The sequence below is a fragment of the Cervus canadensis genome, chromosome 12 (assembly GCF_019320065.1).
Source record: "Cervus canadensis isolate Bull #8, Minnesota chromosome 12, ASM1932006v1, whole genome shotgun sequence".
Taxonomy (NCBI): Eukaryota; Metazoa; Chordata; class Mammalia; order Artiodactyla; family Cervidae; genus Cervus; species Cervus canadensis.
The window spans coordinates 2,694,020-2,706,144 of NC_057397.1; the positions used below are offsets into that span (position 1 = coordinate 2,694,020).

Genomic DNA, 12,125 nt, shown 5'->3' on the forward strand with positions numbered 1-12,125 from the left:
TCCAGGCGGCTTCCAAATGTGAAGCTCCGCTGTTGTCCTCTCCCTGTGGAATCGTGAGGGTCAGGCTCTGAACACTGATGTGTGACAACGAAGCTCCAATACTTTGGCCTCCTGATGTGAGGAGCCAACTCATTAGAAACGACCCTGATGCTGGGGAAGATTGAGGACAGGAGGAGAAGGGGGCACCAGAGGATGAGGTGGTTAGACAGCATCACAGACTCAGTGGATATGAATCTGAGCAATCTTCCAGAGTTAGTGGAGGGCAGGGGAGCCTGGCATGCTGCAGTCCATAGAATGGCAAAGAGTAGGGCATGACTTAGCAACTGAACAATGACAACATTGTTGAGGCTTACTCAACAATGACCCAGAGTGTTATCAACCAGGGAGGTGCCTTCAAATGGTGCTCAGAGGTTTGATAGGAGCCCCTTTACGTAAGCATGATTGATTGCTTGATTGATTGCCTATGTGGTTAACCTCAGTCTCCAGGTTGACTGTTATGTGACCCATAGCCCCCCCACTCTAAGTCACGTGGTTGATCTGGCATGGCCAGCCCCTGTGCTGATACTGCTACATTTAAGGAAGGTCCAATGTGGCCAACAAAGTGCCGCCCTAAACAAAGACACTCACATCAGTATGGCATAGATTACTTCCCAGCCCCCAGAGGGCATGGGCCAGACTTCTTGGGAAAAGTCAGATTCTCTACTACACTGCTTTAAAGTCCCTCCAGCCTTTCTCCCAGCACTCACTCCCGTGGACCCATGGACCCCTGGACTGGTCTCCCCATCGCCAGCTCAGTCCATTTCAACCACTCATTGAGCTTCCAAATCTTTATTCCCTCCTGCCTGCTGCTTATTAGATCTCCAGTTCAGTGTAGCATATGTATTATTGACCAGTTATGTGCCAGGCATTGTACTGAGTGGGTTACATGGATGAATGTCAACCTGGAAAAGAGTTGGAGAGTATAAGCTGTATATGAACAAGGACTAGCACAGGGAAGGGGTTGAAAACACAAGTTACTTTCAACAGATGTTCATTGATAGTGTTCTAAGTATCATGGAATGTGGTCAAGAGAACATTGTCTTAGATAACTGCTTAGGCTTACAGATGTTTCCAGGGAGTTGCATTCTCAGAGTTGGGTACTCTTCAACCTATCTATGTGCCGAGAATCTGCCCAAGGGGGCCACTGGACTAAGGGCCAAGCAGAATCTCAACTCAACTAAGCACATACATGCATACAGGAATCTAAGACTTAAAGAGAGAAAATCTTCAATGGGGCATGAATACTGGGTTTTGGCTCATGTGGGTTCTTCCAGCAGTTTATTATTCCTTTAACTTTTGTTTCTTCTTCTTTCTGTGTGTTTTCCCAGCCTGGAATTGCTGACAGATGTCCTGTATGCCTTTGGGGTTCCCTTCTACCCTGCCTACGAGGGGCAGTTTACTCTGGAGGAGAAAAGCCTTTCCCTGAAAATCATGCAGTATTTTTCCAACTTCATCCGATCGGGGTGAGTGGACCACGTGAGCATGGAGGCTGTCGTGTGCATCCCTCCCCTCCCTCTGAACGCAAAGGTCACACTTTGCATCAGTGGACTCACCCTTGCCTCCCTGCCAGTGGTCTCCCTGACTCAGTCTCCCCTTCCACCCAAAGTGACCTTGGTGCAGAAGCATCCCAATCATGCACTCCCTTGGATGGCTCTAGACTTTCTCACCCTCGGCACTGTTGACGTTGGTCTGGGTGAGTCTGTGGCGGGACTTACTAGGCACTGTAGGCTGTCTGGCAGCATCCCTGGCCTCCAACCGCTAGATGCTGGAAGCACGTCACCCGTGTTCCAGTTATGTTGTTGTTTTTCAGTCATTCATTCCTGTCTGACTCTACAGCACGCCAGGCTTCCCTGTCCTTCATTATCTCCCAGAGTTTGCTCAGACTCATGTCCATTGAGTTGATGATGCCATCCAACCATCTCATTCTCTGTCACTCCCTTCTCTTCTTGCCCTCAATTTTTCCTAGCATCAGGGTCTTTTCCAAGCAGTCGGCTCTTCGCATCAGGTGGTCAACATTTTGGAGCTTCAGCTTCATCATCAATCCTTCCATTTATGAAAACAAAAATATCTCAGACATTTCCAAGTGCCCCCTGGAAGGCAGAATCATCCCAAGTGCAGGACTGCCATCTTAGATGATCAAATGGAGTTCCAGCACTCGAGACCCTTCCTCGTCTCCCCCCGGCCTTCCCACACACTCTGTTCTAGCCCGGCCACTGTGCTCACCACTCCTTCTCCCGAAGCCAGTTCCTGCTTCACTGCCGCCCCGACCCCTGTGGTTTAGCTGTGTCCCCTTACACCCGACAAGCAGCGCTCACCTAGCTCAGCGCTCAGCCCCCTGGAAACTTCAAAGGACGAGCTGACCTGTAGGTGGCCAGCAAGTTTGTCCAGCTCCAGGCCCACCTTCCTGCCCAGGCCTTGGGCAAAGAGGCATTCCAGACACTGACAGAGCAAAGATCACCAGGATTGAAAGGGACGTGGTGACTTCCTAAGCCATCAGAAAATCAGAAGGGCAGGACTAGGTCCTGGGAAACACGGCTGGGTCCTGAACTCACGTCTTTTCCTCTTCCAGAAATGGCCTAAGAGGGGTGAGTCAGGGCCTCTGTGTCTCTACTCACGTGCAGCACAGCTCTTCAGAGCACAGCCCTGGAATCAGACTGGGGGTGGTTTTCAACTCCTGCTCCGACACCTAAAGATGTGTGACTAGGTCCTCAGAGGCTGTGTGCGAGTGGGCAGTGATCTCACATGATGAAAGGAAAGAGCATTGTTCCTCATGGGTGTTTCTTTCTTCTCATTTCCCCAGAAATCCCAACTACCCTCACGAGTTCTCCAGGAGAGCGCCTGAATTTGCAGCCCCCTGGCCTGACTTTGTCCCCCGCGATGGCGCAGAGAGCTACAAGGAGCTCAGTGTCCTGCTCCCCAATCGACAGGGCCTGAAAAAAGCCGACTGCTCCTTCTGGTCCAAGTACATCCAGTCTCTGAAGACCTCGGCAGGTGGGGAGCAAGAGGTCGCCGGGTCCCTGGGATGCCGTTGACATCGCCCCTTCCCGTGGGGGGCTCACAGTCTGGGGGTGGGGGCAGTGGGTCCTCTTTGCCAAGGTCTCCTGTTCTGATGGGGGAACAGCCAGAAGACCCTGGGGGCCCGGGGCGGGGAGGGCTGGGAGGGTGGAGAAGGGAACCGCAGGCAGGCCGCACTGTTGTGGGGAGAGACCTTGAACTTCCTGCTCTCTGCCCTTGGAGGCTTGGCTGAAACGGCTTAGAGAGGGGTTTCTGCCAGGGCAGAAGTGGGCATTTCATCTCTTGCTGTTGAAGAGAACTTCGTGTTGCAAAGGTGCTGAGAGGAAGTGAATCATGAAGACACTGGGAATAGAGAGAGTGATGCAGAAGCTTCCGGAAGAATAGGGGACTGAGTGACATAACCAGCAAAGGCCCTTCCGCTTTGTGGTGCCATGGTGGAAGTCTGACCCTGCACTAGTGAGGTCCCAAGGGAGGGAGGGCCGGCATCTCCCCGGAGCCTCTGGAAGGCTTCCTGGGGGAGGTGACGCTGGGGCTGAGGTTTTCAGCTTGACAGGAGCTCTTCATGTGGGGAGCGAAAGGGTGGAGCACTTAGCAGGGAAGCAACTTGAGTTTTAGACTCTCAACTCTGCCTTTTATTATTATTTTTACTTATTTATTTATTTTGGCTATGCTGGGTCTTCCTAGCTGCACGGGCTTTCTCTAGTTGCGGGGTGCCGGTTTCTCCTTCTGTTGCGGAGCACAAGCTCTAGGAGGCATGGGCTCAGTAGTTGTGAGTCTCGGGCTCAGCAATTGCAGCACACGGGCTCCCTTGCTCTGCGGTACATGAAATCTCCCCAGACTGGGGATCAAACCGTGTCCCCTGCATCGGCAGGCAGATTCTTAACCACTGGACCACCAGGGAAGTCCTCAACTCTGATTTTATCTTCTCAGTTGATGAACCCAAGGCCATCATGCTCTTAGGATGTCCCTAGAGTCAGGCTATAAGTCTGGAGCCCCGCCCCAGAAATGTCCCTCTGGAGGGGCGTTACTAGGGAGCTCCCATCAGAGCCTGGGGTCTCTTTTGGGTCATAGGGGAAGAGATGAGGGAGAAATCGGATCCAGATTGGACCGGCCTTGTCTCTCCTATTTCAGATGAAGCTAAGGACGGGTCGTCAGCAGAAAGCGAAGAGGAGGACCAGCTGGCTGGCTCTGGGCTGACAGAGGACCTCCTGGGTCTCCCAGAGTTAGCCTCCAAGACCTATAGCAAGTGACCAGTCCCATCCCAACTACCACCCTGGACACCTTATTCCCCACCATAGCCACTAACTGTCAATAAAGTGTCTACGTGCAGAAAAGCATTGGTGACTCAGATTCATTAATTTCAGACAGTCCTTGGGAGATACCAAACCACGTCTTAATCCTCCCAAAGTTTGAATCCCAGGGTGCTGTTTCCTTCTGACAAATGTTGATGGAGCATCCCCTTTGCACCAGGCCCCGTGCAGGGTACGGGGGGTGGGGAGGTGTGGGCAAGGACCCTCCCCTCCGGGAGAGGCAGGCAGGTGAACAGTGGCCCAGGGAATGGGGATCTATCAAGGGCAAAGCCCAGAAGGAGACAGTCTCACCTGTGTGTTAGAAAGAATTCTCTTGTGAAGACTCCAGAACGGAGGTGGGAGGCCACCTCAGGCTGGGACAGTATTCTGAGTGAGAGGCAGTGAGCAGTGAGGATGGGGTGGGAGTGGGGAAAGGCACAGATCCACAAACCCTTCAGAAATTAGAGGTGACAGGACCTGAGTGTGAGAGGAAAGAGGTGCAAGGATGCAGAATTCTCTCTAGCTTTTGGTTGACGTGCGTTCCCAGGTAAGCACCTGATTTTATCATTCACCTCCTATGGGACACACTTATGAAGGCAAATCTTCTGTTATCTTCTATTTAAATCCCTCACCGCCCCCCGCCCCCGAGAACCTTTCTCTCTCTCTCCCGTTTCTCTCCCCTCGCTCTCCCACATTATACACACACACAATTAACCCAAAGTTAAAGCAGGTGGAGCTGGTTCACAGTCTGTCGTTTACATGACATGTCACAAGTTGTGTTCACAAGTCATCTCATTTGAACTCAGACCAAAATCAGTGAATATTCATATGTTGGGACTATCACTCCCATTCTGCAGATGTGGAAGGCGGAGCTCAGAAAGGCTTATAGGGTCCCTAAATTCATGCAGGGGAGAGGTGGAGGATCAGAGTTCAACTCAAGTCTTCTGATTTTTGTTTCCCTGCACTTCCTGGACATCAGATAAGTCTATGTTCTTGTAAAAGCCCATTGATAGCACTGAAACCCCCAGGTGACCTCTAACATGCATTATAGGTGTTTGGTTTTTTGTTTTTTTTTTTTTTGAAGATGGTTCCATGTAAGTAAACAAGTACCCAACAACAGTGCCTTGACTAAAGGATACTTCCAGAGGCAAGTAGTCCTGAGATTGACCAGTGGCTTAGTGGTGCCATCAAGGACCCAGACTCTGTGTAACCTTTCCTCTTTACTATCTTCAGCCCATGGATGATGGTTCACTTCACTAACACGTTATGGCTGCCACAGCTCCAGACATTACATCCCCTCCTGACAGCATCCCATGCTGGAAATAAGCAGGACAGAGTACCAAGGGCCTTGCCTTCAAGCGCTTCTTTCTTTCCTTGGAGGAAAATCTTTCCTGGAAAGTCCTAGAATATTTCCCTTTACATCACATTGTCCATAATAGAATGGTGTTCTCACTTTTAGACTAGTTACTTTAGACTTTTAGACAGTAGGGAATGGGCTTACCATGATCTGATTAGACTAGGCATGAATTGTTCCCTCTAGCAGGAGACATTTGGGGTGCAATTAGCTGAGAGAAGTGGAGAGAAAATTGTTGGGTAGACAGCTGTCACTCTGCCACAAAATTAGCCTTTGCTCCCAAGACCATGAGAGTTGACCCTGCCCTCTTATCCTTGGGGCCATTCTTTCTTGGCCCAGGGTTGGAGTTGGCCTGAAGCACCTCTTTCCTTCCTCAGTCCAGTGTGGACTGTGGAATCCAATGAGCCCAACTGCCCGTGTCAGGGGTCATGGCCCTGGTGCATCCAGGTTCCCTTAATTCAGGAGCAACTTCCTGGGCCTGGGGGCTCAGACAGGGGGCAGGGGACACCCAGGAGGTGTGCTCTGCCTTTCCAGGCCTTGTTTGGGTCTCCTGGGTGATCCAGAGCTGGGAGTGGGTGAGATCACTGATTGCTCCCTGTGGCTGCTCTAACACATTACCCTAAAGGGTCAGGGGGGTAGTACTAAAGCAACAGCAGTGAATGATTTCAGTTCTGGAAGCCAGAATCCAACACGAAAGGGCTAGCAGAGCCACTGTCTCTAAGGCCCTGGGGGATAATCTGTTTCATGCTCCTCCCCCAGTTTCTGGGAGTTCCCTCCCATCTCTGCCTCTGTCCTCACACGGACTTCTCTGCACGTCAAACCTGCCTCTCCTTTCTCTTATAAGGACACTCTAAATCCAAAATGATCTTATCTTGAGATCCATGATTACATATGCAAATCCCATATTTCCAAATAAGTTCATATCCACCTTTTGCATTGCTCAGTTGCTCAGCTGTGTCTGACTCTTTGCTAACTCTACCAGACCGCCTGGACTGTAGCCCTTCAGGCTCCTCTGTCCATGGGGTTTTCCAGGCAAGAATACTGGCGTGGGTTGCCATTTCCTACTCCAGGGGAACTTCCTAACCCAGGAATCTAACCTCATCTCTTGCATCTCCTGCATTGACAGGTGGATTCTTTACTCCTAGTGCCATCAGGGAAGCCCAAGGTAGTTTTGGTTTTTGTTGCTTTTAGCTGCTAAGTCATGTCCAACTCTTGCGACCCTGTGGACTGTAGCCTGCCAGGCCCCTCTGCCCATGGAGTTTTTCAGACAAGAATACTGAAGCGGATTGCCATTTCCTGGGCAATTTTCCCGTCCCAGGAGTCAAGCCCACATCTCCTGCATCTCCTGCATTGGCAGGTGGATTCCTTTACCACTGAGCCACCTGGGACGCCCCTTTGAAGACGGAGGAAGGGGTTATGAGCCCAGGAATGTGAGTGGCCCCTGGAAACTGGAAAAAGCAGGGAGTGGATTCTCCCCCACAACTTCTAGAAAGGAATGAGCCTGCTGATGCTCAGTTAGCCTGCTGAGACGTATGTCAGTTTCTTATCTGTAGAACTGTAAGATAATAAATTCATGTAGTTTCAAGCCCATAAACATGGGCTGATTTGTTACAGCAACCACAGAAAAGTAACTTATTACTGCACTTGTTCAGAGCTAGGTTTTATCCTTCTTGGAACAAAGCTCAGACACACCTCATTATTTTCCTGATAACAGTAAGTTCTCAGCTGTCCAATATCAAAACCCCAAATTCACCACTGATAGCTCAGAAAATGGAGCGTTCACATTTTCCAACAAGGTCGGGTTGGGTGATGGACTAATGCTTGCAGAGCCCACCAGGACCACCCCTTTTGTCAGCCATGCACATAGGGCCTGGCACCGGATGCCACCTGCTACTTGTTCTCAGCCTCTGAAAACTGAGATAGAAAACATCCCATTTGAACATCCTGTCATTATCATAATGCTGAGTCTGCAGGTTCACCCTGCTGACGGAGCTGCTGTGTACACCAACAGAAAACACTAACACGATGTCCCCAGAGCCCGGACAGTTAACCGTCGACTCGGGGCACCTGCTATGGATGAGTCCGCCTGTGAAGAAGGCAGGGATGAGGAATCAGATGGTCCCAGGACCAGGCCACCTTGGTCCTGCCCTGAGACAGCTCTCAAAAAACGCCTGGCCAAAGAGACACATATGGTAGTTACATCCTTTGCGCTGGAGGAGGCCTGAGCCCGCATCACAAGGAAGGCGCTGAGCTACACTCACCCCATCGGGCCCAGTTCCCATTCCAGCACTTTCTCCTACAGCACTCAGATGCCTCTGCAGGTCCACGTCTGTTCCCAGATGGGCTGGGCCAGCTTGACATGGGTCAGGGCAACCATGAAGACGTCATAAACTTTCTCCTTCTCTGCCAAGGACAGGAAGGCCCCAGAATGCCTGACATCAAGGCGAGAGTCACCCAGGAGTCAAGAGGTGAAGGGGGTAGCACCTCCCCCCTGATACCCAGAGTGACCTTGGGGGTCAGTGCAGCAGGAATCAGGAAGGGAAGTGATGACATTTCCCAGGAGCCCTGCGCTGGTCTGAGTCAGCTTCCGCCTGAGCTGGAAGCAACTCGGACAGACAAGGGGATGAGGCGAGGAACCTTCTCAAAGGGAAGTTGAAACACAGCTGTGAGCTGGGGCGGGGCGGGGCGTAGATTGTTGGGTACTCAGGGACTCCTGGGTTCCCTGCTCTTCCCAGACCACTCAAGGCCATCAGGCAATTTGTCCAAGACGGGTCTGGACAGTGCCCGATAATGACCTGAGGTTCCTGTTCCCAAATATTTGAGGATGCATAGGTCTTGGGTGGGGCTCCTAAATCTAAGAAATACCAGGTGCTTAAGGAACGCCCTCCCTTGGTTTCCAGTCTGCCATTAAGTCCATTTTCCCAACTTTGTCTCACAGTTTCATTTTAGTTTGGTCTCCCCCATGATTCTAGACAGTGTCTTTTTTTTTTTTTTATTTTACTTTTTAGCCATATGTTTACAACCTGCTTATTTTATTTCTTTTCCAAGAGTATTTTTTTCTATTATTGGAGCATAACCGCTTTACAATGCTGTTAGTTTCCAGGGTGCAACAACAGTGAATCAGCTGCACGTATACCTATAACCCTCCCTCCTGAGCCTCTCCCACCCCCATCCCACCCCTCAAGGTCATCACAGAGCATGGGGCTGAGTTCTCTGCGCTGTACGGCAACTTCCCACTAGCTGTCTGCTTTACATACCATGGTGTGTATTTTTGACTTATCAGCTTCATACTAGGACTATTGATTTCCTGTTGAGAAAGATGAAGGTTTAGCATACTTCGCCTCACCCAGCCTCCCATCACAGACCTCCACAAGCTCAATAACAGTGCAATTCTTATTTCTTCTTTTGGATACTTTTGTAATTCTGAACAAGATCTTTTTTTTTTCCTTATGCCGTCCATTTTCTAATAACTGTTAGCTTGCTATGTAAATGATGAGCGTGCTTTTTTTTTCCTGACACTTCCTCCTCTTCTTTTCTTCTGTTTTGCTGTCCACGTCCTGAGGTTCATTTTGTCCTTCAGCCTCACTAAGCTGACATGCTTTGTTCCCTAGGGGTAGTTCCCACAATTAAAACACAGTTCACATCATTTACCCGGTTAAGAATTTGATAGACACTGTTTGCAGGCCAAGCCATGAGCTAGAAGTATACATTTGGTCTGTGATGCAGTCCCTGGGCATTTCAAGAGGATTATGCCCAGCCTCAAGATCAAATAGCTTCTCTTTTATGAGACTATCAGTTCCTTAAAATCATGCCATGTTTTAGAGTGATTTCTGTTTAGACTATAGCATTAAGGTACAGGTTCTTGCTTTATTTAGCATTTACAATCTCTTTCCTCTTCTTTCTCCCTTCTCTTCCTCCCTCCCTTCTTTCCTTCTTCCTTCCCTCCATCTTCCTTTTTCTTTTTTTAGTATCTTCCTGGAATGTGTGTGTTCTTACATCCTCCTTAATGGGTCTCGGCCAGGTTTGGATCTCACTGCCTTAAGGGTGATACATGGCTTGCAGATTCAGATGGGAGTCTGAGTGCTGACTCAGCAGCTCTCCCAGTGAATGAGCCAAACCCCTCCACCAATCTGGGCCTGAGCTTCGTCTGGGAAATGTGGACAAGTCATCACTCTGCTGGCAGAGCTGCGAAGCTCCTGTGAGGCTAGAGAAACCACCATCCTGCATAATTTGAAACGGATAGACAATCACTGGAAGATGTTTTCATGACTGATAAATGCTTCTGCTTAACTCATTTCCTATATTGGGCCAGGCCTTCTGCTCGGTGCAAAAAATACAAAGATAAACAGTTTCAATGCTTGAGGAGCTCCAAGCCTAGAGGAGCTCAGACAAGTAAGCAAAGTCTCAATTGAGGGCAACGAGTGTGATGATAGAGACAAAACAGTGGTCCTAGAAGCCAGAGGGGGCATCTAAGTCAGACAGCAGAAAGTTCTCCAGGAAGGTGGTCCCAGGCTGAGTATGAAGGATGAATAACAGTGAGCCTGGCACAGACAGCTTGGCTGGGTGGGGATGGTGTTCTAGGCAGGCCCCCTTCCATCCCCTGCGAGAGTAAGGCACAGCTGGTTCCCAGTTGTCATGCAGGAGCCCTCGAAGTGCCACAACATCTGGTGAGCTGGTGAGCTCACACACTCAGGAGCTGCCTCCGTCCAGCCTGGGGGGCTCCTCACTCGCCAGGGGAGCCCGAGGTCCCTTCTGAGTCCCTTACCCATCAGCTTCCCATCTGCCCAGGACTCCAGGGCTGCTTACCTGTCCCTACCCTCGATGGTTCTGCCTCCACCCTCCACCCAAGTGCTCAGCCTCCAGCCCTGGAGCAAGGCTTGAATGCCGAGCTGGGACCCCTGTCCCGCTCGTGCCCATGTGAGCCAAGCTTCTGGGCCTTTCCGAGGTTAGAAAGTGAGTCAAGGCTGGGAAACAGACAAGTGAGGGGGCTTTACCAATGAGCATGGGTGCAGTGATCAGTGTCTGAGGCTCTGCCAACGTGCTGCCTGGACGGGGCTGTGGCCACCTTCAAAGAGGAGATGGGACCCGGAGTTCATCCCAGGCCTTTGCTTGCTGGTCCTCCGCTGAGATAACCCCTGGAATCTTCTCCTTCTCTTTGTTTCTTTTTATTCAAGCTGGAATTTATTGGGTCTCCCCTCCCTCTGAAAGAACCTTCCACCTTCCTCCCTCGCCCTGGTTCAGCTGTCCCCGAGCATCCCCTAGTCCAGCTGTGTGCCTGGCCAGAGGCCCTCCATGAGGACATGGCATTTGTGTGTATCTCACTAATGGACGCAGCCAGTCATGGGAAAGCTGAGGGAAGAGTGTTTGAGGAAGAAAAAAGTGCAAATTAGGACAAAAAAAGACATGCCCCTCTCTACCCCCAGCAGCAGAGAGAAGACCCAGGAGTTCCAGCCTGTTCCATGGTGGAAAAGTCAGTGTGACCTCAGACACCAGCCCAGTGTCTGGACTGACGTGGTCTCAGAGAAGGACAGTGTAGCATAGATACCAAAGCTGAAGCCACTATTCTTTCCTCTTTCCATTGGCCCTTCTAGCACAGGCCCCTTGACTTCTCTGAAGCTTGGTTTATTTCACTGTAAAATAGGGGAGGAAAATGACCAATAACACAGGAGTTGTGAGACTCCTGTAAAACCAGGGACCCAAAGGCCTGGCTGGTCTCTGCCTGGCCTGGTTGGCTGTGAGTTGGCAGAGGGCACACCTGCCTCTTTGAATCCAGACTCTGTGCCTTGCCAGCTCTGTATCCTAGACCAGGTTACTTAACATCGCTGGATGCCTCCAGAGTTAGTGATGAAATTCCATATCTACACCTCTTAGGAGCCCCATGAAAAGTAAGTTCATGGCTATCAACAGCAGCTAAAAGCTTCTGTATGCAGCAGCTGATCAAGAGGCGATTATCATAATTAGGAATAATTAGTAACTAGAGATGAATGACTTAAAATGCAGGATTTTTTATTTCGATTTTTCTGCCTCTTTGCCACGGCCCTTCTCACTTAGTTCAACAGCATGTATTAACACCTAATTTGTTCCTGGTTCTCTACAAGACTGCAGTTTGAAGCCAACCGCTCATTACCCTTTGAAGGATGAGTTATAAATACATTGGGTCATCAAAAAGAGGAAGGTGCACACCTGGGTAGTCAAGAACATGTAAATTCGGCCAGAGGAGACTTTAGGGCCCAGAGCCCACCCAGCGCCATAGTCTCCCCTCTTGGTTCTGTATAAGAACTCTGGGCATCCAGGTCAAGAACCGCAGGCCAGCTGGCTCCCCATTCCAACTGCCCCGGGAAAACCCCAGGGTCTGAGTGTACTCAGGGAGGTCACAGAGGCAGACAGCCTCACACTCCAGGGAAGAGGGAAGTGGCCCCTGGTGGGGA

At 50.4% G+C, this 12,125-nt stretch overlaps 1 protein-coding gene and 1 long non-coding RNA gene across 2 annotated transcripts in view; one reads left to right on the forward strand and one right to left on the reverse strand.

Moving 5' to 3' along the window:
- Nucleotides 1–4,391, forward strand: part of TG (thyroglobulin) — a 235,697-nt gene extending 231,306 nt beyond the window's left edge. The window contains exons 46-48 of the mRNA XM_043483790.1: nt 1,368–1,502; nt 2,840–3,030; nt 4,186–4,391. Of these exons, the coding sequence (XP_043339725.1) occupies nt 1,368–1,502; nt 2,840–3,030; nt 4,186–4,304 (445 nt within the window). The 3' untranslated portion in view covers nt 4,305–4,391. The remainder of the gene's footprint in view (nt 1–1,367; nt 1,503–2,839; nt 3,031–4,185) is intronic.
- The window catches only part of LOC122451189, a 30,469-nt gene extending 22,430 nt beyond the window's left edge, over nt 1–8,039 (reverse strand). Inside the window, exon 1 of the long non-coding RNA XR_006272336.1 lies at nt 7,959–8,039. This is a non-coding gene — a long non-coding RNA (uncharacterized LOC122451189). The remainder of the gene's footprint in view (nt 1–7,958) is intronic.
- Nucleotides 8,040–12,125: the final 4,086 nt, after the last annotated feature.